General features: G+C 51.0%; 1 protein-coding gene across 19 annotated transcripts in view; it reads right to left on the reverse strand.

The window, feature by feature from the left end:
- The window catches only part of CACNA1G (calcium voltage-gated channel subunit alpha1 G), a 145,896-nt gene that overhangs the window by 90,846 nt on the left and 34,786 nt on the right, over nt 1-20,264 (reverse strand). For all 19 annotated transcript variants that reach the window (XM_027654370.1, XM_027654364.1, XM_027654366.1 and 16 more), the window contains exons 2-4: nt 10,324-10,435; nt 9,684-9,817; nt 226-323 (exon numbers count right to left, since the gene is read on the reverse strand). In XM_027654370.1, the coding sequence (XP_027510171.1) occupies nt 226-323; nt 9,684-9,817; nt 10,324-10,435 (344 nt within the window). The remainder of the gene's footprint in view (nt 1-225; nt 324-9,683; nt 9,818-10,323; nt 10,436-20,264) is intronic.

The raw sequence follows: 20,264 nt of genomic DNA on the forward strand, positions 1-20,264 counted from the left end.
GAAGGTGTCTGACGACAGACCTGGATACCTCATTGAGTCATCTCCGATGCCATAGATGTCAAAAGCAGTATTATTTAAAGCAGGAGAGTGACAGGCACCGGAATTCAGGCACTGCCAGGCTTGGGTGAATGTTTGAGCTGAGATGCAAGATCAAAGCATCTGTGTTTGCCCTCCCATCTCTGGGGCACGGATGCAGAGAAGGGAAGGAATGAGGATCTGACTTACTGGGGACCCTGTTGATGGCCCTGAGCGGCCGCAGGACGCGGACGGTGCGGACGGCGGAGAAGCTGACATTCTGCAGGTCCAGGGAATACTCCAGCATCCTGAAAAAGACACAAACACAAGGATCTTGTGGAGAAATGTTGGATTATCAAACATTATAAAGCAAACATTAAATGCCAACTGCTCACAGAGGGACTTGTTACTGCATCTCTCCCATCAGGAAAGTTTGCCAGAGGAATTAATTAAGGGTTGTTTGCGTATCAGAATAAAGTCAATGAGGGAGATTGTGATACACCAGCTCACAGAGCCACAGATCTCTCTCTCATCTGGTTTGGTTACTGTTTTTTTGCACAGGGTCAGGCAGAAGCTTCTGAAAATCCCTGCATGCTCCAGAGGAGCAATTTCCAGACAGCCTTGTTTTTAAGAACAATTTTACAGATACCTTAACGAATCTGAGTTCGTTGTGCTGACTCGGAAAAGAAGAGGTGTGTCCCCTGGTGCAGACCCTTCCATGGGACACAGGAGATGAGCAGCACAGGACACTGAGCTCTGCTACCTCTGCCCAGCAGAGACCACTGGCAGGTGGGACCAAAACTGATGACACTTGTAGATAATAAATGGGGCGAACATGGACCAAGGAACCTCTCAGTGCTCCTACATGGTGTCTGAGGGGATTATTTCACATGGAGGTCCAACCTTCACAGGACTTAGGATGCACCTGGACTGCTGAAAGTCCCTCGGGTGTCCCAGCACCACCTCACTTCTCATGGCACCTTTCCTCAAGCACAGCAGAGCCATCAGTCACTTTTGTTTCTGGCTGTGGGAAGACCCAAGAGCTCTGCCCAAAAGCATTCTTGAAGAGGTAGAGCCAGGCAAAGGCAAGGAAGAGGACCACGAGGCTCCCTGCAGAGCCAGGCTCCTGCTGCCACAGACAACCACAGGATACTAATCTCTTCCAAAAATTATCAAGTTCCATCTTAAAACTAGCTGGGTCGTTCCCTCCCTTCAACTCTGATGGTTTGAAGACTAACTTGAAGCCTGAATTTATTCAGGACAAGCTCATATCCATTCATTTTTATGGCAGTGCTGTCTTTTAAGTAGCTTCTCTAGCTGTTATTTGTCCCTGATGTTTACCCACCCATGTATTTACAGAAGACAAATCACATCTCCTCTCAGCCTCGATTTTGAAAAGACAAACAAACCAAGATTTTCCAGACCCATCTTGCAGACAGGCTCTCTGCTTCCCAGTCACAACCTTTCTCCACACTTGTCCTGGTCTGAATTAGTCTCACCTGATTATGCATCAAGCCTCTGGAGGAGGCTGTGCTGGCACCTTGCACAAAGGCATCAGTGCTGCCCCCTCCCTCCCTGCTGGGAATCCTGCAAGATCTGTCACTGCTGTGGTGGGTTCAACAATAACATCAACATGTTCCTCTCTACTCAGCTGACACCCACAGCCAAGGGACAGTCCCAGAAGATGGAGGTTGGACAGGCACACATGGATGGTAGGAATCTGTTCACAGCCTCTGGCCAGAGAGGAAGGCAGCGTGTCCACAAAACCCCACCTGGCCCAAGTGAACAAAACCAGCCCCTTCCTTGCTGCACAGGACTCACCACGTTGGGCCAGCTTTGGCTAAGCTAAGGAGAGGGGCAATGATTTTCCTGGCTTTAATGGCTCTCCAGTTTCCCTCACTGTTTGAAAGGAAGATTTCTGTATGGTCGGCAGTATTCAGGTAAAAAGCCCATATCAAACATACAGCTTTTCTTTCATCCATTATTAAAACAGATGCTGCCAGAAAAATTCAGAGCAGCACATGGTTATTTCCACCAAGACAAATCATTTTCTGATTAATGACAGCTCCAGACTCACTTCTAGAGATACGTGTGCTTGTAATCTGCAAAGGACGTGCTGTAAAATGCATTTTGATTTAACATATTACAGAATTACTATAATGCCAAATCTAAAGAAACAAGCCAAACAACAACCCAGAGGCTTAAGCAAATGCTTGAACACCAAGACCAAGAGCAAGCAGGTGTTCTCCTGCTTCTGTCTCCAAACACTGCTGGTGTTACAGCACCACAAGTTCAGCCCAAGACACAGACTACAGGATCCACAACTTGCTGGTAACCAACAGCTCCAGTTCTCTGAGAGAACCCAGTATTGGAGAAAAAAATATCAGTAGAACTCAGTCACCAAGAATTAAGTCCAGTGAGATCACCAGTCCCCAGCTCTAAGGTCATTTCCCAAGGCAACTGGATGCATGGGAGGAATCAATCCACATCCCTGGCAAGGGAAGATACCCAGGGAGAGCAAATGTCAGGATGTCACCAGCTGGTGAGGTGACAGGTACATTTAGCAGCATATATAGCATTGGAGATCTGCAGTGTAAAAGGCTCCTGATGAAGCTTCAATTCAAATGTCATCTCTGTTCAGAGGGGAAAGCGCGATGCCTGTCAGCGCCGCTGCCACCGGCTTGGTGCCCAGCCAAGTTAAAGGCTCAGAAAGATACTCAGCATTAAATAGGATGGATTCACAGCAAATGCTGAGGCTCGTCAGAGTGATCAGCAACCCCCGATCGCTGGAGTTATTCAGAAGGAAAGCGGAAATATTTAGGACTTTCTAAGAATAAAAGTGGAGCATCTGCAAAGCCAGACGTACAACGGGCTGGTGGTGGGATGCAGAGAGGGAGCTGATGCAAACCTTTGGCAAACGCTTCTCCAAGCAGGAAAACTCACAGGACTCAGCAGACAGGTACAAGAGATGGCTCAGGATGGACCAGGCAGCTGAAATTCATTCCTGTTCTGCCTGGAGACAGAGAGACTAGGAGCACAATGGGGTTTCTTTCATATAAAACCCAAAGCATCAGGAAGGATCTACTGTGCACAGTGCCAGGCAGCACCCCTGCCTGAGGAAAAGGGTTCACAGAAGTGATGCTCAGGGCATCACAGGAGGGGTAAGGGGCTCTGCTTACCCAGAGAGCCTCTAACAGAGCACAGAAATTCCAGCAAGTCCTTCCCACACCAAGCCAGCATCACTTCTCCAACTCACCCTGCTCTCAGCCCTGACTCTGCCACCATCCCCCAGATCACTCCCGCTCAGGAATTCGAAGATGATGTGAAGACCCAGTAGAGTCACGCAGGGAGCTTGTGCTGAGGGAGCTTTCTGAGGAAAACTTGAACTCTCCACAACTGGGTGCTGGGGATGCTGTACAGCCATGACCAAGGTCACATGAGGAACCTGGGGCAAAGCAGCAATGGCTGCAGAGAGGGCCACCCCCCAAGAACTGCCCACCCTCTGCCCACACAGAGCTGCCACGCTGCCGGCCAGAGATAGGCTCAGATTTATTCAGTGTTAAAAAGCTTCCAAAACTGGGCATATAGACACCCTTTATCTACAAAGCGCAGCCATCAGTGGGTGATATTAAGCCATCGGTGCTGGAAAACACAAGGGGAAATTATTTAGGCAGCGTTGTACCTTTCAGAAAGCTGGAATGAAATTTCCTCCTGGCTCTCGCCAGCTTGGCTGCGCTCTGCTTTCACTCAGGGGCTGCTTTTTGAGCCTCGCGAGTTTCATCGCGTTCGTGGGTGTTGCTTAATTTTAAAAATACTCATTTTAATCAAGCTGAACAGAAGAAAAAGAATAGCACTGGAGGGAGCACGAACCCCGTAGCCTGCTGGGTCTGGCCGCACTGTGTGTCCCAACCGGGACACTTGACTAACGAGGCTTTTGGATTAGCAGCAAGTTCAGCCAAATAACTGAAAGAAACTAAAGAATACCTTTTAAAAAGTCCTAAAACTTAAAAAAAGCAAGGCTTTTCACAGGTGGGTTTGAGTCAGCTCAGCCATGAGGGAGGCTGCTGAGGGGTTTCTTTTACCCAGCAGGTTCCTGTGAGTCAGGGACGCAGCTTGCTCGGGATGCTCTGCTCCCAAGGCTGCGGGAAGGCGGCACGGAGCTGGAAGAACCTGCAGCCGTGGGCTTCGTCAGCCACCAGGTCTTGAACGCTCTTCATCCTCCCAAAAGCAACTTTAAGCATTAAATTGCAAAGCTCAACCCCAGATATTGACTTCCTGGAGGTTTGTGATTACAAGTATTGCCTTGATGTTTTTCTGGCACTTCAGAGCAAAAAAGCACCTAATTTGGGATTAGTCAGGACACAGTGGGGCCTGGAAAGAGGCTTCCAGCTTCTAGGACACTCGCATTCATCCTGGAAAGCCCAGGAGAGAGGCAGCAGGTTTGGTGCAGCTTTTCTTGCGGCTCAAAGGAGCTGTGGCTGTTGCTGCACATCGGGTAATTGCGTGTGCAAATCGGCTGCTTACACGGGCAATTACCCCCTGGTGCTGAGAGTGCCCAGGCAGAGCAGAGGGCACCGCGCTGCCACGTCCCGAGGTGCTGGTCCTTGTGTGACAGGGATCAATACAGGCAGAAGGGATGAAAAAGCAACATTTATCCTACCTCTCTGTTAGTTTTGTACCTTTTTAAGGGATGAAGGGACTAATACACAGGGAAAGAACAGCCTTTGCCTGCAGTGCAGCGGGAGGCTGCAGCAGGGGCTCCTGTAGGCACTCCCACACCAGTGCTTTTTTTCCCATGCTTGAGTTGAAACAGCCCCTTGATCAGCCTCATACAGCTGAAGTGCCCTTCAGAGGAGCCCTGCCTGCCTCTGGAGTGATCCAGTGCTGTGGGGTGAAGGCCACATGCTGGAAGCTTCACCCAGAGCACCCAGCAGGAATCTTGTTCTGGTTGCTGTAGCCATGGGATCACAGATCCCTGCAGAGACCCATCTGGCACCACAGACCTCATTCTGATTTCTGAGCTAAAGAGATTTTCAAACCCCACATCCAGGTTTAGATGGAGCAGGGATGGAGTGGGGGACTGCGGCATCCCTTTCTCTCCCGTCACCTGTGAACACAGCAGGCTTCCTGCAGCCTATTTCATCCTTGAAATTCAGCACTCAAAACCAAGAGGGAGCAAGACGTTCTTAAGGGTTGTTTATGAAGATTTCAGGGGAGCTCATTGTTTAATACAATCTTCAACAGAGGGAGAGAAATCATAACAAACATAAGAAGCATTCAGAAAGCAAAAAGGAGTAGTGTCTGTTCCTGAGTAAAGCAGCCTGCCAACCACCTCCAGCCCCAGCTCCTCTCCAATCGTAAGCAAAATATTCCAGAAGCGTTTAACTTTCCTACAAAGTCTTTGAAGAGGCTCGTTACCGTTACAATGAGCAAAGCATAAACAAGACTCTGCAGCCTTGGCCAAACAACTGACTGAGACAGCAGTAACCACAGACCTGCACAGCTCAAACAGGAGATGATGCACAGCCCTGCTCAGGGTGGGAGGGAGCAGGAACGTGGGCATGTTATCCCCTAGTGTAAAGCTCTCTCCAGGGAAAACAATTAACCATTGGAGATTTTTGTTATTTTGGGGTTAGAATCACAGAACAGAATCACAAAATCTCCTGAGCTGGAAGGGAACCACAAGGATCAGAGTCCAGCTACTGGCCCTGCACAGGATAACCCCAAAATCACACCAAGGGTTGTTTTTTTCAATGAGAGTGGCTTAAAGTCCAATTCAATCCACAAGGATGTAGAGGTTTGGGAAAGTCCTTATCTCACTAAAGCCAAAACAAGCTCATGTCCTGCTAGCTTGTGGGACTGTAACAAAGTGTGGGGCTAGGGCTGGCTCCAGCTGAGCAGCAGGGAGATCTCAGTCTGTGGCTATCCTCTTCCATAGACCAAGCAGAGAAGAGGTCCCTGCACCCTGCCTGGAGGAGAGTGGATACTGGGTGCCATTGTGGCCAGGGAGATGTCAAATCAGGGCACATCTCCATCCCATAGCCCTGGTTCACCAGCCTGAGCCTGTCAGCACTAAACTGAAAACACTCATACATTTTTTTGGATGTATTCAAGCATCCACACTCAATACATCTGCATCTTATGCTGGGAGAGGTCAAAATTATATTGAATCATCTTTAGAGGGCAAGAGCTCCTCACAATGCCTGTTAACCTTCAAAGTGTTCTCTTGCAAGCAAACTTCCCCCCTGCCTCCAAATCCTCTCCTTTAAAAATAATGCAACACAATTATGCCATTCATCACTTTTTTTTCTCCCCTTTTCCCCACACAACTCCATAACCTACAGCCAAAGGCGCGTTTCACTAAGCAGAGTTTTGATAATACAGCACTATTCTCATCTCCGGCAAGTTCTACTGTAATTACAGAGATGTGTTGCAGACATTACACACTCTACAATTAGCACTAATTGCATTACATTGTCACAAAGAAGTCATTTACTCTCCATGAGCTCATGAGATTGGTCTGGACAGTTTAACAGAGCTGAGAAGTACTTAATGGTATCCCGTGGAAGTGGCCAGCAGCAGGAGTGAGCACAGCACTCGAACCACTCTCCCAAGAGGCAGATTTGGGGCAAAGATGCACCAAAAAGCTTTATCCACAATGATAACCTCTGTCAGGTCTAGAAAGTTCTCAAAGAATGGGAAGAATGAAATACTAGAACTTTTGGGGGGATGTTTTGAAGCCTATCCTAGACTAGCGGTGGCTGGGAAGGATTTCTATGGATGCTGTGCCCATGGGAATGTACAGCCCCAGCACATAGCATGTCCCATGTGCCCCCTGGCACAACATGTTTTTCACACCTGATGCCCCACAGGCACAGTTTGCTGCTTCTCCTCTCCCTCTGACATCATTTTCTGCAGCCCATGGGCAGGGAAGTGGCAGGGAAAGCAAGAGAACAGGAACCCAGGGTCCTGCTGGGCACTGGGGAGTCCACACTGTACTGCTGCTCCCCTTCTTGTGTGTCTAACACGTAAAGGGCAGAGAAAAAATTTGAAGGCAGAAACAGAGTTTCTTCATTATCACCAGGACCACATTTAAACCTCAGCCTCTTCCCTTGGCATTTCACTGGGGAAACTGGTTGAAGCCCTTACGTAAAACCTACATAAAAACGTGACTCACTTTATCTGGTATCTAAGCAAACACAGATGGGTTTTGAGGATTGCCCTGGCACACACTCTCCAGGGCCCCAGGTTGGCTCTGGCCCCTTTCCTGACACCATACAATTGCTAAGAAGCAGGATGCCTCCACATGAAGCTCAGCTTATCCCTTACTCCCATGCTCTGCTGTGAGCACTACGGGCTGGGTGCTCGTTGCAGCAATTTGCCCTGTACAGGAACCACAAAGCTGCACGAAGGGCTACCTGAGGAATTTCCCTCCATCTGGTTGGGATTTGACGCTGGAGCACTTTTATCTGTTATCCCTTGCAGTGTTTTTTACCTATGTCTTAAGCCTAGTAATGGGCTTGAGTCCCTTATTTTTTTCTCTGCTACAACAGTGGCCCACTCCTGCAGCCTCTTTGGCTTTCCCTGGCACTCAGTGGACCCACCAGGACTGCAGCAATTCCCTGAGCAGGAAGTATCACTCCCAGATGGACAGGCTGGAGGAGAGAGCAAGTGCACGAAAGGGAGCACAGAAAGCAAGGACCAGGGGAGGAGAGGCTCCGCTTCGTATTTAAATCCAGTTCGATCCTTTGCCAGCCGAATCAGTTTTGACAGGACCCAGATGGGAGCAGTTCATGCACATGAAGGAGAGAGCCATCATTCAGCGAGAGGCAAAGCCAACCTGGCAGGAGGCACGAGAGCAGTCAGGCTGCCGGGCTGCAAAACCTCTGCAGCAAACAAACGCCTCCAACGCGCCGGGGACGCGGGGGCGGCTGCTGCGGAGGCGAGGTCAGTGCCATTACCCGGCTCTGCCCAGGAATGACGTGCCTCTCACGCACCCAAACGCCCAGCCAGGTGCAGCAGATGGGCAGGAGGTTTGTTCCATGCTTAGGGAAAGAGCAGTGACACTTCGGCATAGGAATTAGGATGGTCTCTGCTGATGTCACTCTAGAGTGAGGTCGCATCACAGCGGGGTCTCCACAGAAGCACTTCAGGGGATAACTCTATCTCCAGAGGTTTTGCAAGTTCAACAGGCAAAGCCAGGCCCAGGCTGGGAGGGGAAGGCAGCAGCACCCCAGGGCAGTGGAGCTGGGAGCAGCCCAGCAACCATGACCATGCCTCCCCAGGGCTCCCCAGGTGGGATGTCTGGCCTTGCTTAGGTCAGGCTCTTCACTACACTTAATTCCACTATAAGACATAATAAACCAGGAGAAACAAAGAATACACAGAGTGTCTTAGCAGGCTCCAGCCCTTGGTTGTGCTGCTGGTGTCTACAGCCCTAACAGAGCCAGTTGCACCCGGGATCCCATCTTGTTAATGTCCCATCACTGCAGTCCCTAACATTGCTGAGACACATCAGGAACAAACATTGAGCCTCCTCCTAAACTGAGGAGCCAGAAGTTGGTGGACCTGGAAAGCAGGAGCTTGTGGCCTCCTGCAGAAGATGGGTTTACAGGGACACTTACAAAGCTCCTGGTCTTTCTGCCCTCCATCGGTCTGAGTCTGAGCCTTGCTGCATCTTTTGACCTCTTCAGCAATGAATTTTTCAGGCCAAGGATGCACTGAGAGACCTGGCACCTCCTTGTAGGTTGTTCTGGACCACTGTTTTGATTCTCCCAGCTGTCTGGCAGGGCGTGTGCCATGTCCTCATGGGGCCAGTGATGGACCATAAGCAAAACTCACCAAGGTGTTTCCCCTTCTTGGGGCACACCAAACCCACGCCAGGCAGACAAGCAGGGAAGGGCCCCTGCTCCTTTCCAGGAAAATCCAGTAAATTTGATCTCTAGTTCTATCAAAAGAGGAAAAAAAACCCCACTGTTTTCCCAAAAGTCTTGGGGCTCCTGAGGCAGGGAGAGGAGGTAAGGGCCAGCAAGAGATTCATGTGTCAAAGAAACTCAGCTCTCTGGCCAGTGGCCAAGGACTTTTCATGTGGATTTCCAGCCTCCGCCAGGAGACTCTCGGGTGCTGGAAGAGCCTTTAATTCAAACCAGGTGCCTCTAAAAGGAAAACACTCCAAAAGGCAAACTTGGTCGCTTTCCCTCAAACTAAAAAAAAAAAAAAAAAAGGTATAAAATAATGAGGGCAATCATGCACGTTTCAGTGAACGATCCTTCCTGGCACAGCACTCTGTGCTTCCAACCGCCCACTCCAACGATGGAAACCAAAACCACGAGTGGGCTGGAGGGAGAAGAGCCAAGCACAGTGCCCAGCACCCAGTGAGGTGCCCAAGGGCATGGGCTAGCCAAAATCCACCACAAACAGCTTTTGTCACCCTGCTCTGCTCCCTCCATGACCTCACCATCAGCTCTACCTCAAGACCAGAGGGGTGGCTGCAGCCCAGGAGGTGATCCCTGCTGGGGAGCTGAGATGGACAACACCGGCAGCACCAATACCCAGCCAGCCCCTAGCCTTCAAACCTGCTGCTTGCCCAAATCCAGTGCTTGCCAAGCCATGCCACAAATAGCAACAGAGAGGCACAGGAAGAGGGGGAGCTGCCACGCTGGACTTACCCTGCGATGACAATGAAGAAGTCCAGGCGGTTCCACGTGTCTCCCAGGTAGCACTTCTTCCCAAAAATGCCCAGCGCGATCATTTTGACGATCATTTCCACAGCAAAGAAGGCAAAGATGAAATCGTCAAAGCTCTGCAAAAGAAAGGAAGGGAGGAGAGATGCTCCTGCATGCTCGCACATGGGAGGGAGGGAATTAAGAGACCTGGGTCCAACAAGGTCTCCTCGTGCACCACCAAGAGCCAAATCCCTGGGCAGAGGCTGTGCCGAGAGCAGCTTTGTGTCCCCTCCCAACCCAAGCACCCCAACAGCACCCACAGTGCCAGGATAAAGGGGCAAGTGTATTTTGGACTCTGCTTTCACTGTACACTGCACACATGTACACTGTACACGTGGTTAACCCTTCCCAAGCATTCCAGTCAAGGCTTGGCTATGCTGAGGCTTGGCACAGCCTCACAGGGGCTTTGCCTGATGACACCATGTGTTCACATCCGAACACCAAAATCAGCATTTTTGAAGTGAAGTTGGGACAGCCAGCGCAGGGCCATCCCGGGACTCAAGTCCACCTCTTCAGCTTGGTCCTTCCCACCCCACATGAACCCAAGGCTGACGTTAAGCTCCCAGCAGTGTTGGGGCTGTACCTGGAGGATCCTGCAGCGCGGCGAGTCGCAGGCGATGTCCTCGCAGGGGTGGAACATGCCCAGTGTCACACAGTTGAGCAGGATCACCAGCATGCTGACCCTCTCGAACCACCTGCACAGCACCCGTCAAGGAGGCAACAGACCCAGAGGAGCATCCACGAGCAGCCACCGCTGAATCAGAAAGCTTATCCTGATTTTTAAGGCCAGGAGCACGCCAGCTTCACTAGGCTAGGCTTCACCTGGTTCTGCAGGTTTAGATACCCACACGGCAAAGCAACAGCGTGTTCTCCCCACGCTGACATCGGTGGCTACAGCTAATGGGAAAACCACTATAAAGTGCAAGTTGCACGGCAAGAGTGCCGAGTGCTGCTGTGATGGATTAAAAAATTAAATTAAATGACTGATATCAACTTTTAGAAGAAACTAAAAAACCCCACACCGTTAATTTCCTCTCCTGGCATTTTACGAAAAAGCACTTTAACAACATTACAATTTCTATTAACCATGTCACAGCTTACCCCAGGGGCATTTCCCTAAAGCCACTGCTTGAACTTTCATTCCCAGTCCAAATTAAGACTGCCAAAACCATTAATAACCTGCCTAAAAGCCTTAAAGTCTGTGAGGGCCAGCAGAGCCCATTCCCTACCCTGTCTGCTGCCTCTTGGAGCAATTTTAAAGAGCTGAGCTGCTGGGACAGATGTTAGATGCTGTTACTTTTGGGACAGAATAAAGTGCTGCAACACATCCCCATAGGGATGGTTCAAACCTGGTACCCAATTCCTGCATCCTTCTAGGGGGCATTTCCAGACAGCTCCCATCTGCGTGGAACACAGAGATGGAAAATCCAGGAGCTGGTTCAACGTGGTGCTGGGGTTATCTTCCAGTCTAGCATGGAAAACACCCCGTCAACTGCCAGAACCCACAGGCAGCAGGGCCATGTTCCTTCCTGGGTGCCAGCAGCAGCTTCCAGGTTTTAGGAAAATAAGCCTGGCCCTTGTCAGACAAGAGTTTTCACTGCAACACGGTAGCGGGTGGTGTTTGGGAGCCCGTGCTGTAGCGTTATCCCACTGGGGAAGAAGAAGGTGAGGATGAATCAGCGGGTGCCTCCTCACTGGGCACAGGGGGCTGGAGCTGGCAGCTCCTGCCACCACCCATCCTGGGTGGATTCCTGGGAAATCACATGGGTCTGAGTCACGGTTTGGTCCTTGGCAATCTGGATCTTTTAATCAGAAGGAATGTTTACAAGATATCAGGATAGACATTCCAACTGTCAGGTTAGGGCTACGGGCTGGAATACTTAGCCCAAATATAGTCCTGTGGGGGCAGGCATGGAGGGCAGTCTGAGAAGGGGGCAGCAGCTGTGGGGGATCCACAGGGTTCCCCAGCCTGGGGAACTGGGAAGAATCCCTCAGCAGGACCAGCCACGTCCAGGGCTCTGCCAGCAAGGAACTGCAAAGCCCTTGAGAACATAAAGAATTAAAAATCACCCTGTAAGATCCCAAATGGCAAAAGGAGCGTGTTCCTGCATGGGCTGTGTGATACACGCAGCAGGGAAGCGAGGAGGCTCAGGAGTAGCCAGGTTGGTTGGCTTAAAACCTACAGAGACAGACAGATGCTTCCCCAGATAGGCAAAGCTTCATGTAAATTCTTTTGTGGTAGTGGACAAGACCCTGAACTGGGCCTGGCTCTCCCTCACGTGCTCCACCCCTGCCCACCCACCAGCTGCTGGTGCTGCTTCGGGACTGCAAGTTCCTGAGTGAGCTGAGATAGGCAAACAACCATGATGGGCATCAGCTTGGAGTGATTCTGATCTCATCTCCTCACTCTCCAAGACCCAGCACAGCCCTAACACACAGTCAAGGCAGCCAAGCTCTCCACAGCCCTGTATCTGGTGCAGAGGGCTGGGCAGGGGCTGAAATGGGAGGAAGAGCACAGGATGGCAGCCTCCCTGTCCTCCTCTGGCACAGCACAGTCTGCAAAGCCTTGGGTGCCCCTCGATGCTCATTAGTGTGCTGGCAATGGCACCATCACTGATTGCAAACAGAGGGGAGCCAGGAAAGCACAGACCCCTGAGACACAACAACCTGCCACACATGGAGCTCCAGGTGCAGCCAGGAGGGAGATGTGGGGACCAACGCCAGATCTGTACCCCAAGAGGGTCCCCATGGTGCAGGCAGGTGGCCAGCAGACCCCACCTGTACAAACACACACTGCCCCAGGCCAGCACCCCCACCTGGCACAGGCATGGACCCCCCAACTGCTGCCAACCCTGGCAGTGGTGAAGGTCACCCCACCCCAACCTATCCCATCCCATCCCATCCCCCCCCCTCCAGCTCTGTCTGTGTCCCCATCTCAGGGCTGGTCCCTGCCCTCCCCACACCCCAATCCCCCTTAAAGGAATAAACATCTGCAGGCAGGAAAACAGCTTGGGGAAGGAGGGGGACCGAGGCAGTGGGAGGGGGTGGTTATTTGCTGTTGGCAAGTTTTTTTCCCCAGCTTTAACCACAGACCCACTTATCAGCATATCACTCCCTCAAGCACATACATTTCAGTCCAATATAACACTTCACCCTGATTAAATATTCCCGGGACAAGGGACCCCGGCGGTGCCGAGGGCAGTATGTTAATGTGCAGCTGATAGATCAGAAGGTTGGGGAGTGTTATTTTATTTTTTTTTGCCCTCTCTTTTTTTTTTTTCCAGCTGAATGAAACTTCAAGCTCTTTCTTCTGCTAATGGGATTTTCAGAGGCACACAAAGTGCTGCTGGCTATGGCTTTGTACCGACCCTCCTTTGAGCTGAGAGGCTGACAAAGGGAAACTCTTCAATTAGCAAAAGTAGAAGGTGCTTTTTTGAACGCCTCTCGCTGCTGCGGTGCGGGCAGGGAAGGGGCAAAGGCGCTTTGGGAAGCACCGGAGACAGTGTTGGTCCCTGGCCAGCAGCTCAGGTGAGCAGGAGGAGGCAAAGGCTCGAGGAGAGGGGCAGTGGTGGCATTGCCACCACCTGGATGCTGAGCTGAGTCCACAGCCCTCAACGCATGAGATAAATATTTGCTAGGAGCTCTCTCCTCACACCAAGCAGGGCTGATGTCTAAAAGAAATTAATAATGGGGTTCATGCGCATACATCAGGTGATCACCCCATCCACTCCATCCAGAGTGGATGGGTGCCAGAGAGTCCCTGCTTTTCCAGGTCACCTGCTCACCCCAGCACATTCTTAAAAATCCACATTTTTTTACCATCAACTCGGTCAAGGCAGGCAGCCAAAATGCTCACAGATTCTTTTCAACTAAAAGAATCTGTTTCTGCCACACAGAAATACACAGTAACACTTCTGTTTTAACCTGACTCTTAAAATTCATAAGATAAAGAGCACAGACACACACACACACAAAAGTTAAAATCTCCAGAAGTCACTCACTTATTACAAACAGGAGCCCTTGCACAGAGCAAGAGCCCTCAGTCTCTTCCCACCACCAGCAATCCCCCTGCCACCTGCCTGCATTCCTCAGCACATGACCTTTCATAATTAAGAGGCAAGAGCCCCAAATTCAATTAGCCAGCACTACCCAGCCTAACATAATTAAAAGACAGAGATATTGCATTACACTCACTATGATTTGGTTGCAGAAGTTTGGATCAAATTTACCAGCAAGTGAATTAAATCGGGAGCTGTTGCTCGAGGGCAGCGGTAACCGAGAGGACAGTGGGTGTGATGCTCTGTCCATCTGCACCTCAGAGTCTCTCTGACAAACACACACACTGCTCCTGGTGGGATGGGGAGAGCAGGCACTCATGCACTGCAGCATCACCTGACCCCAGAGATGGGGGTCCCTTCCCCTGGGGGGCTGGGCACCCACCCCAGTGACAGAGCCAGGTACGGAGAGGAGCGTTTGGTGATGTTCTACAGGGATACACACTCTTCCATGGGATTAATATTTACTTCTTCCCTTGATGCTCTGCTAGTCCCAGGCAGCTCCCACCATTCCCCCTGTCCTCCTTCCTTGCATCCCTCCCTCTCCTTCCCTGATCTCTCCTCCCACTCTCCCTACACAGCTCCAGCACAGCAGTGCCTCCAAGGCAATGTGCCACCCTCCTGCCATCACTGGGAGATTGGGTGGGACCCCCCCAAAAAGCAGAGCCAGCATGATGAGAGCAGGGCTCTGCAGGCAAGGGAGGACAGCCCTGCAGCACCAGGGGCCACAGGCAATGAAACTCAACCAAAGGAATGCATCAAACTGCTGGGATATGGCCAGGTGACACTGGGCTCTGCTATGCTGCCTGATTTTTAGGGCAAGGAGTGGTTGTTCATACCCCAGGAATCATGGATGTAGCCAGGACCAAGTCCCCCATCACCACCCACAGCCATCACTTTTGTACCAGCGAAGCCTTCACTCGCTGGGACAGCGGCTGGGATTTGACAAATGTGTGGAAAGCGCTGGCAAGGCCTGGAAATTTTTGTGCAAATGTGATGTGAAAATTGGGTTGAAATGACAGCCTTCCCCTGCAGTGTCACCAAGTCCCACCAGCTTAGGAGTGACACCAGGATAAGCTGCAGACGTTAATGAGAGCGGAGTTTTAGGCTTCATTCATATCATCAATTCCAGAAATAGCCCCTTTGACAGGAGCATAATGGCACTTCCAGGGTCTGGCCTTTGGGAGGGGTGGGAGGAGGCAGGGACTAAAATCCTAAAACATTAATTTAGGCCGTTTGCAAGGGAAGTTAAAAGTCCTTAGAATTAATCTGCCTCACAGATGGAAATAATAACCCCTTCCCAGCTTCATCTCTAACTCCACAAGGCCAACAGGAAAAGGTTCTTCATGTCATGCCCAGTTAAAGGTTATAGGATTCCCATCACAGTCCTGGACATTAAATTGGATTTATACTTTTCCTACCATATTCCTTCAAAAGCTAGGTCAGCCCCTGTTCTTTGCTTTTAGTATTTGCAGGAAGCATTTGCATGTCCGTGGATGCAGCATGCCAGAGGTGCTCTCAGAGCATCTCTACCCAGTGAATCCACTTCCCTCGCTTGCAGCTGAGCGCTGGCAGGGATCTGCCCCCACTGTCACTCTGACATGGCTTTGCCCTTCCAGATGCTTTTTCAAGCCTGGTACCTCCCCTCCCTCCAGGGAACACAAGTGCAGGGAAGATGCGGCAGGTAAACAGCTTTTCCCGCAGCATCCCGGCACCACACCAGCAGGAGAACTGCTGTTTCCTGGCAGGATGGATAACCGGCTTGCGGGCACGGCAGCCCTGGCACGCTCATCCCACACGTGTGATGGAGCACACGCCTCCTGCCCCGCGGTCCACAGGGATTTGTGCCAGGCGAGTCCCATCGCCAGGGCATTCCTGGAAAGCAAAGCCGGGAGAGGCTCCTCCAGTGGGGCTGCACAAAGGGGTTTAAAAATTCAAGCACTGCTCAGACAGCATTTCCACCGCGTGCCCAACGCCTGTCCCATCCCAGGTCACCACAGCTGGCAGCCTGAGGACACGCTGCCAGGAGCTGGCATGACCCCACTGAACCTGGCACATCCCCATCCGCAGGCTCTGAGCCGGGAAAAAGCCAGGCAGGAGCATCCCTGGCTTGTCACTGCTCTGCAGCTCTTCAAAACCGCTTCCCTCCCTGCACAGACAGACCCAGGAGGTTATTTTAATTCATGCAGCTTCACAATTAAACCTGGGGAACCAAAACAGGGCGATTATTCATGGCAGTGTTTTTGGAAATGTCATCTCTAATTCATTTTGTCTTGCAGATGTTCAAGGGGATGCACTGGCGGCTGCTTCCCTCTGCCATGAAACACAGCACTCTGCTCCCATCCCGGCGGGACTGCGGGGTCCCCAACGGGTCCTTAAAGCATAATGGTGACTGTAAAGCCCAGAACTCGAGGAAAAAGGGGATTTCAGGGTGTAATCATCTTATCATTCTTCTACCAAAGACTTAAAAACCGCACTGTCAGCTGCAGGCAGAGATCCTCTTCTCTGCCTCTGAGATGCAGTTGCCTCCTAAGGGAGAGGTAGGATTTGCTCAGCAGTGCAGAGGAGCCCTGCTCATCCACCCAGGTGATGAAGCAAAGAATGATGCCATAATTAGAGGGGATGAAGAATGATAAAAAAGGTTTTTTTGTCATAAAAAAAACCCCAAAACCCTACACCAAAACCTGACGAGGTTCTTATTTGCCTAACAGTTTTGGAATTGTTTCCTCACAACCTTTTAGATTTCTACTTAAAGGGTTTTTTCCAGCAACCAAAAGGGTTTAAAATCTTATTGCTTAAGAGAGAAAAAAATGAAGATAAAAAAAAATCCTGCAAGCTGAGTGACTTGCATAATCTCCAAACTTCAGGAGCTGGAGCTTTTAAGAAAAGCCCTACATATCACTTGCAATTAACTCCTGAGCTGGGAGGGCTCAGCTGCTGGCAGCCCAACCCTGGGACCAGCATCTGCAAGGATGGGTGCTTTAATAAGATAAAACAGAATGAAATATAAAAATACCTCAAAATAAAATTATAAAATGTCAAAAAAGAGCACTTCAGGCTGAATTTATTCTGGCTTCTCACCCCAGTCCTTCCCTCTTCCTCATGCCTGTTGTGGCATCAAGAGCAGGGGCCAAAAGAACAGCCCAAAATGGGCTGGTGCAAAGGGTCAGTGCATGGCCCCAGCCCTGAGCCAGCAGGATGTGTCAGGTGGAAGCCCCAGGGGTCTGGACCTCACCAGCTATTTAAGCAGCTGGTGAAATATGTCCATGTGCTGGGACCCCAACTCTCACTGCCCTCCATTTTCAGCAGGGAAGAGCAGAGGAGAAGCGGGTGAAGCCTCGCTCTCCAAGCCCTGCAGAAGCTCCAACTCCCCCGAACTCCCTTTCCAACAGTTTAGCACCTTCTGCTGCCATTTGGATGCTCAGGGGTGGCCTCTCCTCCCGCTCACCCCACCAGAGCGGGGCTGCAGAGGTGGGAGTGTGTCCCCATCCTCCTCCTGGACCTGTCCTTCCCAGCTCAACCTCTGCACCAGCCATCATCTCCCGTGACAGAGGCAAGGGATGGGCTCCCTCCCAGCAGCCCACACATGGCATTAACAAAGACATCATGAGCAGTAAAATCCTTCCTAATGGCCAACTCCTCCACAGGGGGACTCGGGTTACCAGTTAAAACACTCTCAGTACACCAAAGCTGTTGCTGGGGCTTGATAACTTATTTAAGACATTTTATCCCACCATGCCTTACAAGTGCACAGTGGATGGACACTTAACCCCCAAATATATATATTTTTTAAACTCACTCACTGTAAATTGTCCCTTAATAGCACCTGCCCTTAAAGCTCAGCAGTGCCAGCTGCTCATCAAGACGTATCCAGAACACCCAGCAGTGTCACCCTCTCATGCTGCACAGTCCCAGCCATGCTCCAGGACAGAGGAAGACCCATGGAAACCCAGGAAAATGCTGCAACACAGGCAGATGCATCTTCCCCTGCTGCTCACACAGAACAGCACCTCGTGCAGAGCTGCCAGAGACACCTCTCCCTCACTAAGACACTTGGGATACTATTAAGTTTCTACTGTACCTGACTTGCCTGCTGCAATACTCAAGACAAAAACTGTTATGCAAGGCTGCCTAAACAAGTTGCAGTGAAATCTTTGTAACATCCTACACCGACACATAGTTGGGATATGTCACATATTTGTCTTATTTTGTTCCTTCTTTGTCCTTTTTTTAGTCTCCTTCTACTTTTTCCCCCTTGGAAGTACGCTGGTTCCCATGGAAACAGTGATGTTATGGGTATGGACAGAGCTCCAGTGACGTCCACAAGTTCAGTATAAAAGCGGATTTATGTAACAGTTGGTGAAATGAAGGAATTGAAGGGATGGCTCTACATGGCCACACATGTGGCACTGGGGCTGCCGTGACAAGGATGTTGTGCTGGTCAGGCGAGCTCACACTGGACTGGGAGAGAATGACAGGGCAGAGAGGAGGAGTGCCCAGACTTATAGGAAGATGGATCAGGATAAAATTTGCCCTAAGCATACATATATTTTTTTTAAAAAAAATCTATATTTATTTATATTTTTATAGTAATATATTTCCTTGGAGAACATCTCTTATCCTCTGCTGCTGGAGCAGAGGCTAGATGGGGTCCAGGGCATCAACTCTGGGAATAGAAACCCTCCTCCCTGAACTCACTGGGAGCTGCAGGAGCATGGCCTGGTCCTCACTGCTGCCCTAACCCCAGAAGACAGCCAGGATGGAGGCACTGGCAAGACAGTGCCTGGCTCCATGGCCACAAAAGGAGCTCCCCTCTGAGCCAAATCTCCCCAAAGGGGGAAGGGGAATATCTGCAGGAGGCTCCTGCAGGCTTCAAAGCCTGAGCAAAGCAGGCACATTTCCTCTTTTTTGCAAACCTGTGATTTAAATCCCTTCCTAGGGCAGCGCACAGATGGAGGGGATGTCTCTCCTCCTCCTCCTCCTCCTCCGCCATCAGTCCCCAAGGAAGAAACCCGAACAGCTTCCAAAATGAGGCACTGCCATGCCCAGAGACGTGCCACCTTGAATCCCCAAGCTTCCCACAGAGGCTTGGCTGGCAGGCACCACGCTGCATGGAGCCAAAACCCCCAAAAATCAATGTATTAATAAAGCTGGGAAGCGACAGGCTGATTACAGCCCCGCTGCATCCCAGGGACGTGCTGGGGAGAACAAGCCTGTGCTAATTATCCTGGCAGCTCCTCCGCTTCCCTTACGACGCCTGACAAGCTCACTCTTTGCTCCCACCACTGCTGGGTTAACCCTCCTTGGCCAGGAAAACTCTATGCCCATCCCTGCAGAGCCAAAATATTCTTTGTGGAGCCAAAATATTCCCTGTGAGGATCAGCACCCTGCCTGGCACAGGTAAAATGGGCTCTTTGCCCCCCTCCAAAGCCCTCTCCCCTGGGGACCACTCTCTCCCCTCAGCCACATCCCACTGGATGCAGCCCCTCAAGTCCCATAAACTCCTGCCTAAGCTCAAACCCAATCCCAGCCTATTAAAAATACATGAAGTGGGTGCATGAAAGATTCATCCAGGGCAGGGGATGTCAGCAGAGAAAGCAGGAGTGCAGGAGACAGGACAGCTCTGCAGGGTCAACCATCACTGCTGATGACTAATCCAGTGCATCCCTAATCACCTGGATGAGCAGGGACAGGATGGCACCAAGTGAGGACCACAAAACCTGGTGAACACGGGGAGAGATGGTAATTACAGCCTGTCCACATGTTCCCTACAGCAATCCCAGCTGGAGCTCAGGCAAAGGGAGAGGGAATTCCCTCTGCTGACTGAGGGCCAGGGGGAACCTCGGAGGAAGAGCTGTTGTTGAGGAGCTGGGCTGAGAGCAAGCTAAACAAACAGCTCCATCTCCATCCCAGGTGCACGACTGTTTCTACCCCCCCTGCCCTCCACTCAGCACATTCCCATCCATCCATAGACACTGGGCAAGGGATGATCACAGGAGGGATTTGACAGATAGGGAAATCAGGGCATGGAGAGATGCACTGGAGGGAACTCTACGGCATGGCACAGCCCTCACCAGCAGACTCCACACTGCCAGACCCACAGAGCCATTACCAAGACCTCCCGAAAGGCGAGCAGGCATGAGGGCATTCCAAAGCACCCTTTCATTCACCCTCTTCCACCAAGCAGGGAAATATCTACCACATCGAGGCAAACACCTTCTGAGGCCTCCAGAGAAGCTCAGACTTTGGGTTTTGCCCATCCTCACTCTCCAAATGGGCAGCATGGGGCTTGGGGGAGTCTCCACATGGGGGAGATGCCAGTGTAAGTCCTGGCTGTGCTGGCTCCAAGATGAGCTGAGAGCACTCGGCTTCCAGCCACATCTGCTGCAGCTGCACCCTCGTGTTCCCAGCCCAGTGTTTTGATTGCAGAAGGGTACAAGCTCAAAGTCCCTAAGGAAACCTGGCCAAG

This window comes from Corapipo altera, unplaced genomic scaffold (genome assembly GCF_003945725.1).
Source record: "Corapipo altera isolate COAL_440 unplaced genomic scaffold, ASM394572v1 343, whole genome shotgun sequence".
In the NCBI taxonomy this organism is placed as follows: domain Eukaryota; kingdom Metazoa; phylum Chordata; class Aves; order Passeriformes; family Pipridae; genus Corapipo; species Corapipo altera.